Here is an 18648-nt window from a genome sequence, read left to right on the forward strand (position 1 = left end):
GAAAAATGCACAAGGATGGCCACTGAGAAGTAGGGAGAGTCTCTGATGCTGCTCAATTATTACTGCCCCTGGAAAATCTTACTTTCCATTCTATTAAGCCTCCCTCTCTCTCTCTCTCTCTCCCTCTCACGCTGAATTGTGTAAATTCCCTTAAATGTGGGGCTTGCTCGTTTCATTTTAAATGATTAAAATGTGATGTGATTCTCTGAGACAAGAGAGTTTTCTCGTCATCCACATTAGCATGAATGTATAATGACAAGGGAAAGATGCGTCTGTGGGAGCACACCAGATTCGTAGCAAGGGCGAGGCTGGCATGTATATTTAATGTAAGCATTCTTTGTTGTGTGTTTCTACATAACATCAGCGTGAGTCAAACGCCTGCTTTAATCGTATTATTTAATCATGACACAACCTTTAATCTAATCTCCAATGGGTAGCGTTGGTCTCCTGCAGGTGTTACTCTACCTTTCATCATTCTGAAATCAGTTTGATGTCACGGGGAGCCGATGGGTTTACTTTGTAAACTTTAACCCTCGATGTTAAACAATAATGAGTTGTTACTAGGGGTGTGAATCTTTGGCTTCACAGCGATTCGATTCGATTCAAGGACGATTTTTCTTTTTTTTTTAACGATTCGATTCTGTAAACCACGATTCGATTCAGTAACTTGTAACCAAAATTCTATATCCATTAAATAAACATGCAATAATGCGAATGAGACTATCTGTATTCTTCTGAAAGGTGAAAAAAATAAGATATTTATTCTATAAAAAAGTAAACCTGCATAATATTTTATGCTGAATACAAAAATGTAATTAAAATATGCTCGGTTATTTTTAACATTTTCAGTAGACTACATGCTGGTAGGGGAGAGAGTGTCTTAAACGTATTAAAACATTAATCATAAGTAAGAATCACGATTAATCCGATTAAATGCATTTATATCGATTATTGGTGAAGCCAAAACGATTCATTCTATTTATTTATTGTAGCAGATCGATTAAGTAGAATCTATAGGACTGACAATCGATTAATCGAATGAATTGTTACACCTCTAGTTGTTACTGAGTTGTAAACTTAGCTTTATGTGCAGTTTTTAAAATATCATTTATTTAACAAAACTATGAAAATTAAGTCACAATTGCAAAATGTCGAACCACAGAGTTATTTTCCTTTCTGCCATTTGAAGGTTTGCATTTTACGGCTTCATTTTATGATATGAGTCTGATCCAAGAGAGATAATAAACTGAAACCCAATTACAGAAAACTTCAAAGTCAGTCAGTCAAAGCAACCTCTGTTTGTCATTTTATTCTTAAACTAGTAGTGTCATTTTTCATCCTAATGAAAGCTCTATTCATTGTGCCTCCACCTATGGTATATCTACTGCCATCCCATTTGTTTTGAGGTATAATAAGTGTGTCCTCATACAGGCAACTTTCTTTTTCAAGGTTGGCCAGCTGACACTTCTCCTTTCCCTGGGCAGGGGAAGCAGGAGGAAATCTGCGGCCTGGGCTGACACCCCGGCAACCAACGCACCTATACATCAAATTAACAGCTGCGGTCAAGAGGTTGTCTACTACACAATAGCTTTCACTCTCAGCATCATCAAAAGTGGGCCACTGGAGGCCCGGTGGGTTGGTGGGGGCCGAGGGGCATGGGCTGGGACGAGGTATAGGAAGCGGGGAGCAGCAAAGACAGTAGGGGGCCTGGTAGAGGTCCATGTCTGCAAGTCTTTCTCACCGTATATCTCATGTGCCTCTGGTGAGCTACAGCACCCCTGGGCTTCATGAAAATGATTGCAGACCCTTTTTGCAAAATCACTGTATGTAATGGCCATCTGTCTGTTTGGAGTGTGAGCACTGAGTCACGCTGTGCTGCGCTGCAGGAGGTGCAGGCTGGGAACAGCTATTTAACTCGCACAGTAGATAGGCTACAATTGACTGAAAGGTGCCATTTTCAATGAGGGAGATCTGTTTCTGACTGCAGACAAAAAAAAAAAAAAGAAGAATAAAAAAGTCAGTCAAGGACAGAAGGATATGCTTGACTTGTCTGGGCTGCTTACAACATATTTGCAATTACTTACACACAGTACGTCTGCATACAGACAACACAGTGCGGATGATGAAAGTCCTTGCCTATTTGGAGGACTGCTACAATAAACACTACTCAGTCATCTTGACAATTCACCCCTGCTGGAAGTGCAGGTAAGGGCCAGTTTATCAAAAGGGGAAGACAGCTCAAATCAACTTTAAATGCTACACGTCACGTTGATGTCTTGCTGTCTTGTGTTTTTCCTTTTGCAGTTTGCCTGCAGGAGATAGGTGGAGCCATCTAATGTGGAAGGCTGGGCCAACGTATTTAAAGGGGGCTTCTCATTCTCTAAGCATCACCCATCTACCATTCTGGTTTGGTTTTCCTGCACCTGAATACACTTTTCACAATAGGGACGAAAACACAAAAAGAACAAAAAATGCAGAATGTTTTTACACCTTTCACACCAAGGCCAACATTAATATTCATGTTCCGTGCATTCCATTGAAAATCTAAGTTTTCCATCAATTCATAAGTTGTTTTTTACTATAATAAACCCACACAAGTGGGAAAGTTACAATACGGTTGCATGGCCTGTTTATAATGGTCAGCTTATAATATCTCCTTGAATTTCTCAAGACAGTGCCTGTCAGAAACAAATACTCTGCTTAAATATGTATTTGTTGGCATTTGGCCTTGCAAAAACAACATTCTCAGTTCAGTGAAGAAACTCTTTGCTCTTCAGTTTGCTGGTTGGCACGTATGTATCTCTACCCCTCTTTATTAGGCTACTCACATTCACAAGCAAGTTCAACGACTCCATCAGACGTTGTTTTCATGTTTGTTGTCTTCATAATCCTTATATGTCACTAATTTGTGAGATCAATATCCATATAGTTGTGTGATGTATGAACAGAATGACATTGACCTCTAGCAAATGTAATTTTTTTATTGGTTCGCTGCTTTTTAACTTCATAACTGCTGGAAAAAAAACGTTTTTTTTAAAATAACCATGTGATTCATTTGCACAAATTATTGGTGTTCCACTTCAGATGTTGATACTTTTGACAAACTTTGTACCTGGCTAATTCTCAAACAGCTGAGACTTTGCTTGGCTGATTCCATTGCTTTGTATATCAAACACATAAAGTTTAAAGCCCTGGTGATGCAACAGTTTGAGCTGAGTTTGTTATACATCAAGCAAAAGAAATGCGTGTGTTTTTCTGAGAGCCCTGAGAGCTTTAGGAAGGATCCAAGCTATTGTTGCCATAAAGGACATCCGGAAAAATATCTCAGTCTGAAAGCAAAGGCTAATACAAAGTGTGCAGTGTAATTCTGTTGCATTAGTTGTCCCTGTCCGTTAAGTCGTCTGTGCCCTTCGCCGCAGGGGAAGTGGCTCGAGCGGGTCGTCCTTTAACTATAAGGTTGGCAGTTTAATCCCAGTTTCCTACTGTCTGCATGTCAAAGTGTCTTTGAGGGAGACACTGAACTCCAATTGCTCCCCAGGCACTTCACAGCAGCCCACTGCTCCTCAAATGCTTACGATGGGTTACATTTAACGTATATATACGACAATTTGGATAAAGTTTATGTTGAGGAAACACCAGACAGTGATGCAGCATTCATTTCATGAGGTCTGGTGTCATTTGTGGGTAGCGATGAGAAAATATTGAGGGATATAGGCACATTAGGCGCTTACATAAGATAGCCCACTTTGCCATTCTTGCCTGATTTGCATACTGGGGAAACAGTCAGGTGAATGGGAATTAAAGCTTTGTCTGCCCCTTTGCACTGAGTTGAGTGTTTCAGGGGTGGTTAAAGGGGAGGTCTGTCAGGGTGTTTGTTCTCAACTACCGGTAAATGGGGTTGATATTACTTTGGGAAATGACTTGGCTGGGGAGAGTGTCTGGGCTGTTGGAAAGCCTCCAAATGTCATAACCCAGTTGCCATTTGTCTTGCAGAAATGAACAGTTGTTACAGAGGGGCCGAAAGTGGTTCCTGCCTGTCCTGACACCCATGCAACGAGTCTCACTGCTTCTCAGAAGTGTGTACACGAGGCTGTTCATCTGACACACACTGAAGTTTTTTGTTGAAGGCTCAGGCCAACGAGGAGTTTGTCTCCAAACTTGTTTTTGATAATGTGAACGCTGTTTGGTGTGCCAAGCCAGTGCTTGCTGCACCTCATCTTGATCACCCTGTTTAGCACTTCGGGATCAATATGGCACATTGTTGGTGGAAGTGTAGTCTCACTGCTTTTGTTTGAGAGCTATTTTGTAGCTGCAAGTTAATGTTTGTAACAGAAAAAACAAATTAATGTGAACATTAATACATCTTGAGCTTGTCTGAATGAAGAAAGTTTACATTCTGATGTGCCCTTACTCATCGCGTTTGTTTGGTATTCCATTTCCCCGCTGCTCCTAAGAGCTGATCGAGGTATCTGAGAGGAATACCAATACTCACATGTGGAATCTTCAGGTAGGTGCATTTTAGGTTAGACTGTAGTACATGCTGCTGGTTTCTTAGGTGGGATTGTTCATTTATTCGACAAATTGCTAATTGATTTGTTTACAGGTACTGGGTGGGACCCCGTTCTTAAGAAGGCGGGTGTGATGGCCTCTGACTCAGTGCTCCTCTTGTTTTTTTCCTTTTGCAGGTTGCCTGCAGGTAGAGATGGGCGGAGCCACCTAACTTAGGCTTTGCCCAAGTTATTTAGGCTGACATCTCATTCTGTCTTTGTCTCACCATCATCATCTACGCTTCTGGTTTGGTTTTCCTTTCAAAACACCCTACTTACATTACACACACTACTGATTTACATCATGTTTAAGTCTTAGTTTAAGAAAAAAAATCCATTCAATCTTGTGTGGTCTCCCTCTTTGTTTAGCTCACTGGGTCTAGGCTGTGACAATCAGTACTCTGGTTGTGTGTTTTGAGTGATACCTTGACACTTGCTCCCTCGGAGGTTCCTAAGGGACCCTGCAATTACAAGCAGTGAAACAGCCTTTTCACACAGGGAAGGGATACAAGGAGAGTATTTACTTTACATCAACATTTGTAAACCATTCTCACCCTTTCCTAACCTTTATTTAAGCTGGCATGTGTATTTAAAAAAAGCATTCATATTTACAGCAGAGGCCTGTTGTATTGTAGCTTCTAACCTTTGTACTAATGTTAGCTCTTTTAAGGACATCGCTGGCCCCGGGCGGCGGGCAGTGTATAGATTATCTTAAATGTGTCCGTTGTGTGCCTTTCACAGACCCTGCCGTTGTCTTGCAATGCTAATTTGACTTAGAAATAACCGCTTCCCCCTCAAGTGCGAGCCCTGTCCCGCTGCCAATGGACAAGAGAGAGTGATGCCCTGGTGTGTGTTTTGAATAGATGATTTTGCCCCTGAGATCTACCTCAGCAAAACAGGTGACTCATAAATGCCAATACCTGGGGATAGAGGCAAAGCTGGCACATGCTAAGGGTGTCATCAGGACACTGCCATTTAGAAATGTCACACCTTCTCCATCTTCTGTCCTACGACTTTGTGTCCTACAACTTTATGAGTTATTAAGGAGGCAGGGGATACATTCAGTAACGCAAGAGAGGTTTAACAGTGAGGAGCTCAATTTTACTAAAGATAATTGAATCTATTGAGCATAACGGTGATAGAAGCAGAACAGAATCTTTCTGGATTTCGGGATGAAACAAAGTAAGACAAACCCTGATGTCCTGATCAAGAGTGTAATAAGGGCGCCAGTGCATGAAAATAATTGGATAGTCGCAGTTTCTGTTGGATGCTGTCACTGAAGCTTTGGCACTATATGATGCCCAAACACTCCTGTCCTCACATGAGAGCAGTTTAGAGTCCGACATGCTGTCTCCTTTAACACATCATGGTTTTTGTGCCCTTTACTGTGTGGGTCACAACACAAAAACTAAAATTGGTTTGGCCTGAGGAAAACAGCATAATTCAGAAAGTCAACAGGCCTTTTCCAGCTCATAAATACAGACAGACATTCTCAAGAGCTACCTGAATATACCCCTTGTGGTGCTTATAATATAATCTGTTTGCAGTAGTATGGGAGGATGGGACAAGATTTTGAATAGATCAATACAGCCTAAGCATGGAATTATTGCACGACGTTTACAGAGATATTTCACTATGAAAAGTGTTATTGCTCTTTTTTTTAAGATGGATTATGTAGTCCATCTGTGTTGATTGACTGTTTGCTTTAATATGCTTTTATAATTATGATTACTTTGCACCTTTTGTAACACGTCCAATCTTAGGGAGATGACAAATTAAATTTCAGGGGAACTTCTGTTCCAATAAAAGTTCAAGTGAAATTGATCTGGAATGGTAGAAAAGCCAGAAAATAACAGACTGTTCAAAGTGCTGCTGTATTGTATCATCTGAGCTTAGCTTTCAGGGTGTGTCATTAGGTTACATTTCAAATTACTGCAGAAAGGTCATTACTCTTTTTGGTGAAATGAATAGTCTGTATAGTTTTTTTTAGTAGCAGATTTTGAAAGAGTTTATTTATTTTCTTTAATTCCAAAAGCAAATTTCTGAACACTGTGTGTTTGTGTGTGTGTGTGTGCGTGTGTTATTTTGTGTCACTTACAGGTAGGCCTCTAAGTCCAGGCTCCCCAGTCTTTCCTCTCCGTCCCTAAGGAAGACACAAGAAGAAGAAGAAAAAAAAGATTAAAAGGAGTGAGTGAAGATGCAACAACAGGTGTGGCTGGGCATACATGCTGCCGGCAATTAAGGCTAGACAGCAACTCACAGTCTCTAATTTGCTTTTAATTAACAACAAGAAAACAGCTTAATTGCTGCACCCCGTGTGGCCCACTAGTCTTTGTTCCCTCCTCTGGTTTACTGCCTCCTTTCCAGCTGTGTGAGTCCCTCTGTGCATCAATCAACCCAAGGAGCAGATACAGCAGCAAACAGGCCGAGCCAGCCAGTGCTGTCAGCATTGCAAAATGAGGTCAGAGGGAAGCGACCATCGTCAACCATTTTTGCTCGTTTCAATGCTCTTTTTTTTGTGACATTTTACGAATAGTGGAATGCCTTCGTGCTTGAAAGCCTACGACTCTGGAAAAGCTGTCATCTTAATTAGATGTAATGCTATCCGAAACCAAGCCAAAGTTGGTATAATTTACATGAAGAGAGTTTATGTCCTTGTGAAGAAAGCGGATAAAGCTCTGTGGATATCCTTACAGCTATCCCATAAACTGGCAGAGCATCACCGGCTCTCGGTTATAAGGAGTGCCTGGATTTAGCTGGCTCACACACACACACAAGACAGATGTAAAATCAACTCAATTAAGAGATGATAATACTCTGGCCAGTATCAATTCAGCTAGTGCACAGCAGTGTAATCAACGGCACCATTATGAGACAATGCAGATATCTGTATTACGGCTCCACGTGATAACCCCTTTCGAATAGTTCATCCAACATAATTGCTATATTGAAACATCTCCTACTGTAATGTGTGTCAGTATATATATGGCACAAAAAAACACTTCTCTCCTCCAGCGAGTTAGCGGTGGTGTAGCTCTGTGGAGAAGGAAGGATTACCGGCTTCTGAGGGGAAACTAAAGAATCACAAAGCAACGCCCCCGAATCTTTCCTTCTGACACTCCATGTATGCAGACTTTGATTAACTGGGTCACATTTGATGGGTACGTTCGCCTTCAGAAAAAGACAAAGGAAGGAACTTCACTGAGAGTGATTGCTTTTAATCATCTGTTTGCATGTGCACTCATGCTTCCGTGGCGTGTGTGTGTGTTTCTATGTTTGTCCACAGATTACAGAATAAATATACTAGATAAATAATGAAAAACAAGGCGTCGTACAGTAAAATGTTAACACCTTCATAATGACACACAGGCAGCGTGTGCCCTCTTTTGGGAATTGCACACTTTCCTCTGTTCATGCTGTTTGATGTACCAACAAAGGCTTGGCCAGCTCCTTTTGATCATCTGTGCTAATGTGGCTTTGAGGCTACATGTGCTTTAATGTGAGCATGAACGAGTGGCACGTCTCAAAGGGCTGAAGATATCGAACGGCGCTGACATGTAGGAACGACACCTTTAAACCTTAAAGTCCTTTGCTTCAAAGGACCGACGCTGCATTGCGTAGGACTTACTTCTCTAAATGTAATTGAGGTTGGTTACCTCTGTGAAAGGAAGAGAGAAGTCGGAGTGGCAGCCAAAGAAATCGGCGAGTGCTTGTGCAGTTTGTGAACACATGTTGTGTGAAAGGTCTATTTCTCACAAGCAGCTGGTGTTTTCGGTGAGAGTAGGTGGTTATTTTTTCTCTCTCTTTCACTGATAATGAATAGGTTGACATTGAATCATTGCTACGTTTGCAAAAGGTTCAGGTTTGTTCTAGCCTCATCCCCTTCTGCTGCCCTTTATACCCTGAACTCAACAACAAAAGCAGATTACGTAGATAAGCAATTTAGCTAATGAATATTTCATACGCTATTATTCCAAGCAGGTCATGAATTATGCAGTTTTCAAAATTATTTCTCCACATTTGCCCTTAAACCTCTTTTAACACCAAATTAATTTTGTGTCCGCCTATTTGCATATAATCACCAAAACAAACAGTCGTATGCTTGATCTCAGTTTTCAACCAATGAAGTTAGAAGAACTAAATGATAACTCTATATTAACAAACTCTGACCTAAAGCGTACTTGTGGTTACCTAAAAGTTATAAAATGGTTCTTAGTAAGCAATGCTATGATTTTGGTGAGGACTTTATTTCTATATCTGAAACCTTGCTTTAGGAAAGATTTCCTACCATTTAAAAAGATGCAATTCTCTAACAGATTCTTCTCATAAAAATGAATAGTAACCTATTATTTCAATCTTGATGTCTGCCTTTATGACATATATAGTCACACTGGATTTATATTCACTCAGTTTACTCGGTAAACCTACCTAAAATAATGCATTGTAATACAATGGCCCTGCTATAAATTCTACATTTCTAATTATCATAATGTTAATATAAGGCTGTAGCTGTTGGTGCAGCTGAACTGTTCATGTCATATACTGTTAAACTCTGGAGTGATTCATTTCTGGTGTGAACACCATTCAAACCAATCACAAAAAGTTTTACGTAATTGAATTGGTTTAAAAAAACATGTCCTTGTCTTTTCTTTTTTTTTTTTTGGTGACGAGTGAACTAGCAGCCTATTTGTGTGTTTACTACCAGAATGTGGAGAGGCAGTGGGTGAACCTGGACTCACAACAAAGCGAGATACCCCCTGTAGGGCTGAATAGAACATATGTCCCCTAAAGTCTGCTGATATATGGCCCAGATAAACACAAACATGAACAGAATCTGAAATTGTGGGGGGTGAGGGACTGTATGTAGCAATAATCGAACGGGATTTCCATCACATTACTTTTCTTTACAATTCCTGGTCTTGCCTTTGTGAACAAAAAACGGGGCCAGTTGACAAATTGAAACAACAAGTACAGTTCCCGTTTAAAACATGGGCCAAATGCTTGACCTGTGCTGGTGCTGCTTGTGGTTTTCTTGAAAACCGCTCTTACAAACACTTGAGAGATGCTTCCTTGGGTCATGAGCAATACACCTGAAATGACAGAGTTGAATCACACACCCAAGGCTACGGCTACTCATGGTCGGAAACATCAGGGAAATACACTCTGGAAAATACACAAGAGGCAGACTTTATCTTCAGGCAAAGTAGGCAACCTGGGGGCCCAAAACAGCTATAGATTTATTATGATGTTTAGATATGACAAGTATTGAATTATGTTCCCTATTCTAGCTCATTGTACCCTGAAAAAACTAACAAGAGACACCCAAAGCACTTAAAAAAAAATATGTAACTCAACTGTATAGTACTAACTGTGTACATCTACTTCAGAGGAAAATTGTAGCACGACATTTACTTACATTGCAGATCCAGATTTTACTCACAAAAATAACAACAATTCAAACATGATTATGATTCAATACATTATACAGCATCGCTTTAGAATTGAAAGCTCGACCTTGAACCGAGTTAAGAACTATTTTATTCTGACAATGCCTCTTTCACTCTTCACTGCTTCAATGCAAGAACTTAAATCACCAAATCTGCCCCTGAAAAGCAGACCCGAGTCCCAGTTACATGCAGTCAAAATCACCTGTGAAATAAACTAAGCAGAGGCAACTTCCAAGTGTTATTTGTGAACCACTGTGGTTATAAAGTAGAGCATGGATTTAATTTACTGATGCTAACATTGTTCACGTTGTATCAAGCCATACACATGGCAAATACAGTCTATTATTCACAAGGGAAAAACACACCCTAGTAGCGGATTACTCACGCTAACAATAAACAATACGATTCTGCTTCCAGTTGGCTATCTGCTCGTGTTGACTCCAGGGAAGTAAGGAAGAGTCTGATTGTGAAGTGAACTGCAATCATTGAGCTCTGAAGCCCCGCCACCACTGCTGAACAGAGCTCATTATTTGTTTATTTAAAATTAATTAATACTGAACAGCAGCTCTCACTATACGGGATGAACACACACACAATAACAGAGAGATCTTCATTATTAGACGTATCATCTTTGCATTGGTTCAATCAAGAAACCTTTAGGTGTGAACCGGCCCTTAGTCTTCCTAACATGAATGGGGAGCTGATAAAACACGGTTGAGGGCGTCTGTGTTGGAAGTCCATATCATGGTTTTTCCTCTTTGAAAAGATATTCATTTAATATTCATAAACCCCAACAGCTCAGAGTCTCATTTTCACTATAAAGCAATCCATTAAAGACTACACCAGGTGACCTTGGGGTGAGACTGACACTCCTCCGTACAGAGGACCTCTGGTTAGCGCGCCATCCACAACAAAGCTGTGCACAGTGACAAGAAATAATTAGTCCGGAGCACAGCTGTCATCACCGTTTGCACTCAGTTGACTCTCCAAACTGAAACACCTGCCGGTGACACAGTGAGATAACCGCCTCTGAAGGCAACATACGGCCTCTGCAATACCGAGATAATCAAGATGCCAGACACCACCATAGTGCCCATGAGCATCCAAACAGCGTGTGAAGTGTTTCAGAGTATCAACTTAGGTTGCATTCTGTGTTAATGTCATTTCTGTGATTTGATCCAGTTTAAATGTCATGTTTGGACCTCCTAGACTTTTATAAATGTGCAACTGAAGGGATACGCTGACATTTGGAATTGAGGTCATTTTCTAAACATATTCAGTCATGTTACAGATTTTTATTTTTCTCCAGTTACTTTAAGCTGTTGACATTGCAGAGAACAACACATGCTTATAATGCAAGCTAAAATAACAATGAGTTAGTTGTATTTGTAAGTGGTATGGGCAAAAACATCATGTCATATATTCAGCTTTTACAACAGTGATCCATGCTTTCCTGTTGCAGTGTTAGAGTGACACAACATTCACTCTTTACTCACTTTACATGCTACAAAAATACAGTGTGTTGCTGTCAACAATAAACAATAAAATGATGCAGAAGATTGTTTTCTAGTTTTAGACTATTACGTATGTTTTTTCAACACTGCTCATTCCCCACTCCCAAGCAAATTACAGGAATTCTGCAACTCTGTTAAGCTTTATTGTAGTTCTGTCTTTTTTTTTCCTTTTTCTGGTGAAGAAGGTAGACATAACACCAGAAGGGGAAAAATAGATGTCAGAGGTAAACAGCAGTCCAAAGCAGTCTCTAGGCAACACGGATGAACAGCAAACTGAAACTGATGATTTTGTCTTCAAAGACAGAAAGAAATGCAAAGCAAAGTGGAAAAAACATGCGAAATCTGTGACAACAAAGCAAGGGATGCTTTTCTTGATGTACGAGGAATTTAGCCAGAGCAGAAGAACAGACTGCAGTTGGACACGGATCATTAATTCTGCTGTGCTATATGCAAGTCACTTTTAAACTAAGCACCACCTTTGTATGCCAAAGTAGAATATGTCAACATGATGACAATTATAACTTAATTATAACAGAGTGGCAAGCCCACAAGACCAGCCAGCAGTGTTTCTCCATCTCTTATGTATCTCTATGTCTATCCCTATGTGTATAATATCATAACTCTATGACTCTGATCTCCTCTCTCTCTCTCTTCTGTTTACTTGTCATCTCTCCTTCCTCCTCCCGTCTCCTGTCACTCGCCCTGTTTCTCCCTCACCCAACTTCCAGCGCCTGTTGGATCACCCTGGCAATCTCTGTTGCTATGCAACACTCAGTGTCCTATAAATTTGACAACATCCTAGCGCTTGATTATTATTTGAGCGCTGCAGTGTGAAGCCCTCCTTCAGGTCATTGCAGTAGATTAGAGAGAGGGAGCGATAGGGGAAGGCAAGGAAGGAAATGAGGGATGAGAGGGAGGGAAGGAGGTGGAGAAAGATGAAGGGATTGTGGAGGAGAGAGTCAGAGTGAACGATGAACTGGCTTCTTGGGTAGATGAAAGATGTGTCGGCAAGACCAAACGCGTATTCAGAAGCACTATTTATCTGTTCCACTCTAAAAACCTGCAATAACATACAGAAGTGTGAAAAGCACTCTACATTAGCTACTAATTCAATAATGGTGCCAGTAATGCTGGAGTGCATGCATGTTTGAGCTGGGGTAAGAAGGAGGCCTCAGTAGACGATGACAGCGTATTTGCAACCTCCGACTTAATCCACGTGGATCCCAGCCTCGGCTGACTACAACTCTGCTATGAGTCGTGAAGAGCATAAAGGAAAGCACCGACATGGGGCCCCGGCTCAGACCTGCAACACAGGCCCCAATCTGAGAGCAAAGTCAACGGCGACAGTGACACACAGCAGAGGTACTCGTTTATGATAACTCCATAATCCTTATCCCAAACGTCAACATGTTCTCTGAGACATTCCCTGTCTCACTACCCATACTGGGATAACACAGTGGTGTAAAATGGAGAGGCCAGAATGTGTCGCAGTTTTTTTTTTTTTTTTTTTTGTAATAAAACAGATATACTTTAAAAAAAGCCACATAATCCACCTGACAAATGCCCCTGTCAAGAGAGGTCAGTAGATAAGCTGGAGGAGCCCTGTGAAATGCACACCAGAGGACCCAACTCAAACCTGACACAGCAGAGGGATGATGATGCCTTTCTTTAATATGCAGCGATAGCTTTCAGTGGGTACATATTCATATTTCAACTTAGTTTAACATTTTAGGTTTTATTCTATTTCAAACACAGTATTTCATCTTTGATTTTGGCTAATTTGCCTCTTAATGCAAATATAAATTAATGTCACTGGAGCGCCCAAACTATTCTTTTTTCCTATTTACAATAATTCTCTATTTAAATTATACAATTATGTATTTGTAGCAGCTACAAATAACAATGTTAATGAAACCTTGAAATTAGGGGGGGATGCTTTCCACTGCTCCCACAAAGTCACACGTACATAATTACTTATTAACTGACCATCAAACCTTTTAACCCAATAAAGCCTGGTTACACCCCATACACACCTTGACTGAATAATCACCAGAAATCTTTGTTCTCCCACTTTCCTTTCCTCTGCCTGTCTCATGTGTGACTCAGAAGTTGAATGTCCTGAAGGGGAAACTATCTGACATTACTAAAGCCATGTCAGTCTGCAACAATGTTACGTGGCTCATGGGAAAGATGACCTTATCTTGACTGAAATACTCAACCGCCACTCCCACTCTTTCTGCCTGAGTTGAGCCCTGTCTCCCTCTGGGGACATGCACTCAGGCCACCTGAGCCTTTTGTCTAACTGCTGTACTGCGTTTAACTGGAACTGACTACTTAGCTTATGATCGGCAGCTGTATTTGCCTGGCAAACAAATGTGTACAAAACAGTGAAGGTGGTACACCCTCCTCATAATATCCTCATGTTGTTTGACAATATACAATAAAAAGTAGATGGTAATGGAGTTTTCTGTTATTGTTGTCTCTGTGCAAACTGTGCTTTAGCAGTTACAGCTAGAGCAGCCACAAATAAATCACCCTTCCACACCAGTGTTCAAAGGATGATTTGGACCATCCAAAAATACACATGGACACCCAGATGTGTGAACTTGTGTATTCACACCCAAAAAAAGACACAAACACAGATTGACAAATGTGCATATGCTGCATGCACACACAAACGACAGTAAGAGAAAGTCTGCCACAACACAACCTGTCACAATATTTATTCCCAAGTGAAGACGCTTGTCTGCTCCTTGCCTTTGAAAGATGGGGGAGAGGGAAAAGGACGGAAACATTCCAACAAGATGCTCTTGATCCCCTCATTCCTTTGGTCAAACCTAGAGTCCCATAGGACACTCATAGAGACAATACAGATGATACAATTACTAACACTGCCAGCAAAATCTAATTTATTCTGTAATTAATTTTGAAATGCCATCCTTTCCCCTTGCCAATATTTTCTGATTTCTCATTTAAAAGTTTGCACCATGAACCATAAAAATCAGCAAGTCGAGGAAGAAAACGGCATAACGTATGCACAAAGGATCTTTAAAATACCAACTGCCAATTTGTGCAGCAACCTTTTAAATCTTTTACCGTGTTGAGCTCAACTCCAGCAACTGTTTGTTAATTATCAAGTAATATGGGGATTCATACAAACAACAACACTCCAGTGTCACAGTTTCTTTAAAAAAAGGGTAGATTCTTTAATTTATGAGGAAATAACTACCTAAGGTGCATTCTCAGCTTCGTAATATTGCCTCACACTAAATCAGCCCTGCTACTTCTGGGTGTTAGCTTCAAAATATCAGCTGAGCATCAGTCGGAGAAGTGGACAAATATTCAGTGAATTCACACCAGCTCCATACGCTACAGTTGACAGAATTCTCAGCCAAAGCCCTTTTCACTACGTCAAATCAGCTTCTGAGGTAAATATTGATTATGCTGCGTGCTTGAAATGTCACAAAACCCACTGCAGAGACCGAAGCCTCACCTGCTTCAGATTAGGGATCCAATTAGAGACAGACAAATTCCCCGGTTGAGACTGCCCTCGCTGGATGCCATCTTAGGACACTGCACAAGCTCCCAAAAAAAAAATGCCTGGGCACTGGAGCTTGCAAAGATCCCTTGCACTTGGTAAAAGCCTCAATAAAATAGGATTTGTTCCAGTTGTTTACTGAGGGTTAAGAGGAGCGGCTGGGGCAGGAAGAGAACGGCAAAGCCGACAGCTGCCTGGCAGGGGCTCAAATGCAGCTTAGCATTTTTCACCATTCTGACTGGCACACAATGCTCTCTTTAACTCCCAGCCATCTAAATATTCAGGGACGTATAAAGAGATGGCTGACACTGCAGCCGACTTAAGACACAGCTCAGCTGGCCAAGATTGCACCTATAGGCTCTTGGCTAAAGCTTTCCATGAAGGCTTTCCTCACAGAACTCGGATCCCAGATCCCACGTGTCTAAATGGTGATTTGTACATGTGCCACTAGATGGCAAACTAGCTTCATCAAAAATGTAGCACACGGTGGGGGAAAAGAGCCAATAAGGAGGCTGTTCGCTCTCTATGAGAGGGGATAGATGTCCTCAATGCATGAATGTATGATGTGTGTTGGGTAACATTCCTAATTAGGGAGTCTGGCAATTAGGCACTGAAAACCGTAAAGGAGATTTTTCTGTGGAGGGCTTACAACGATGAGAGAAGGAGGAAATAGACGAGAGCAAGAAGCTGTATGAGAGTGAGGGAGGGGGACAATCATTTTCACACCGTATTATGCCTCTTTTCAACCGCCACAAAATGCAAGAGGACACAGGTGGCATTACAAACGCACCCAGTCAGAGAACGCGGGATATTATTGGGTAAAATAACCATTATAAAACTACTTCAGCAAAACAGCAAAATCCACTCCGTCACACACAACACTAGAGTCAAAAGCAAACACAGGAAATGCAGACAGTGGATGTCTGTGGAAAGTAAGCCATGGCGATCCCGAGGGAGCCTCAGAACAGCTCTTTACGACAGCCACGTCTCCACCACGTCTTCACGGATGAGTTTTAAAAGCTCATTGATTTTAACAACTCCTAAGGAGAGGGAAGAGGCCTGATGATACTACCTGAATTTGCATTTTTATGCGGTGAAGATGATGAATCCATATTAAACTATGAGCTCAATTCCCACCTATCAGCTGAATGTCTGTGGAGTGTTTCCACGCAAAGCTGGGTGCCTATTGCCTTGGCTCCTCACTAGGCAGGCGTTGCCTCTCGAATGTTCTCATCTCCTAATGGATGCTGTTATTAGTCTTGGCTCTTAGAAATTTCACAGTCTCATCTGTACTTTTGGCTGTATTATTCATCCGGAGCAGATTGCTCCCGTCCTATGTTTACAGATACTGAGTGTTTCATTAATGCATTATCCAACAAGTGAATAGGAGAGGCCCGAAAATCTACTTTGAATAAACCCTGCTTCATTTTACAAACCAAATATTTGAGGTCGGAGAGAATACGCTGTGCAAAGATCCACGGGGATTCTCACTCTCCCGGTACTGTAGCCCATGGCGAGTCTTATGCTTCATATCACTCACCACGCATAACAGATTACACTAAGGTCCCACACACAACCATCTGTGTAATATCAGGCCACTGTAAATGCGCTGCTTCCTGGCGTACCATTAAAGTGGACACAGATGAATGTGTCTAAATTGGTTGCGAGGAGGATGAGAGTGTGAAGAATCAAAAATATGGATGGCAAGCTGTAACGGTGATGCAGCCTCCCACTACCGCGCCTCTGTGTTCTGCAGTGTTCAGGGCTACGTCTCCTCCCTGTCCAGCCTCTGCCCCCCCCCCCCACCATACTCTGAGCCATCCTCCCTCTTCTTGGCCGAGGAGACAGCAGACAGAGACTGAGCTTACTCGGGGCATGCTTCAATCATCCAACCATCCTGGGTCCAAAATGCCCTTTTAAAAAGGTATTTACATTCACAGCTTTTCTCGAAATGCTGTCTCCACCTTAAACTGACCTAAAATGCCAGGAGAGTGTTGTTGTTATATTACTAGACTATTTGGAGCCGGAGAAATCCCATTGTTTGAATGACTGAAGCCGTGGCGTGGACCACATGATACCTAGAACACTTACAGGGGCCAGTCACCTCTTGTCCACTGACATACCTCAATGAGTCCAGTGAATTCAGTTCAGCCGACCCTATCCGACACATGACACTCCATTAGTGTTGCTATGACCTGGCACACGTTGAAACAACATTTCGGAAATGTGGGCGAGGTATAAGACACAGGCCAAGGGGATGCCGGACCCTGATGAATTCTGACACTGGAGCAGCAAGGACGTGCATATTGCTTGCAGTGTCCCTTCTGTGTGGTACAGCTCCGTCTCCAGAGAAAGGCTCGAGGTTGTAGATGTGTGAATGAGGGTCGTGCCCTGGCCAACTTTAGCAAGTCTATCTAATGCTCAGAGGATGTGTTGACCTACATTACCCCTTGTTGAACATGGGCTTTTTACACCTATACATTCACACATCAACTTACAGACAAACATATTACACACGGTGACGATAAAAGCCAGTGAACAAGGTGCAATCAAAGTGGCCCTCTCAAAGTCTTGCTTCCTGTATTCGTCCCTGTAATTAATTGGCCAATTAATGTGTGTTTATTCTGGACACCCATGGACGTAGCCATACTGGGGCTCTCTGGGAAAGACGAGAGTCAGACAGATAAATCAAAGCTCTGTGCATCTGTCCTTGCATGTGCCAAACGCTTCCCCCTGTAACTCTCCTCTTTCCCAACTGGGCCCAAATGTGAGACCTTTTCATAGCCAATCAGGTCAAATCTTTGTTTCATCCTCTGTCCCAATGCACTTGACATTGACAAGATTAATTGCCTTGTGCACTGGGCAAACGTGCTACCTCCTGGTGTAATACAGGTGTCAAAAGCGCGGCTCTCTGGATTTCCTCAACATGAATTTGGGCAGAGGGGGAGAAGAATAACCTATTCCATTTTGTTCAGCGAAGGGTTAATGAATCCTCCCCCCCCCCCCTGCTTGTAAAATTGCACAGGGTGTAAATCTTGCCATAAAACCTCAGCTGTGAGCCCTGCTGACCTGTAAATTCTTCTCTCCGTGTTACTCTGCCATTGAGCTTCAATGGGTCGGGCCGAAACTGTAACTACATATCGACATCACTACTGTATTTAACACTGCTTTAAAGATAGAGACCGTGAAGATGGTCTCCAGCTGTGTCTCAATGGATAAATATTGTTTTATAGGTGCATATTTAGTGGTAGATGTTGAATGTAGTTGTGTTTGTGTGTGTGTGTGTGTGTGTGTGTATATATATATATATATATATATATATATATATATATATGCCAAATGTGCCAAGGTGACACAGGTGACTTTATCTTCAATGTATAATACATGAATGTATATATATTAATATTATGAACGTATATTAATTAGATCGTTGGCATATCAGATCGAATCTGACTTAAGGCAGTTGGGGCTAATTAACTTATCATATCGTTACAGCTATGTACTGAGCAGGAGAACAAAAAGTACTGCTCCAATAGCTGCTTCAATTTCATGCATTTACTGTACCACCCAAATCAGTGGCAGCCTCCCATGGAGATCTTCTG

At 41.6% G+C, this 18648-nt stretch overlaps 1 protein-coding gene across 3 annotated transcripts in view; it reads right to left on the reverse strand.

Annotated features, from left to right (window-relative positions):
• Window positions 1-18648, reverse strand: part of LOC311020845 (uncharacterized protein) — a 96310-nt gene that overhangs the window by 38803 nt on the left and 38859 nt on the right. For all 3 annotated transcript variants that reach the window (XM_084021070.1, XM_084021069.1, XM_084021071.1), the window contains exons 17-18: window positions 6646-6690; window positions 4973-5008 (exon numbers count right to left, since the gene is read on the reverse strand). In XM_084021070.1, coding sequence (XP_083877196.1) covers window positions 4973-5008; window positions 6646-6690 — 81 coding nt within the window. The remainder of the gene's footprint in view (window positions 1-4972; window positions 5009-6645; window positions 6691-18648) is intronic.

Source organism: Eutrigla gurnardus, assembly GCF_963514095.1.
Source record: "Eutrigla gurnardus genome assembly, chromosome: 11".
NCBI lineage: Eukaryota > Metazoa > Chordata > Actinopteri > Perciformes > Triglidae > Eutrigla > Eutrigla gurnardus.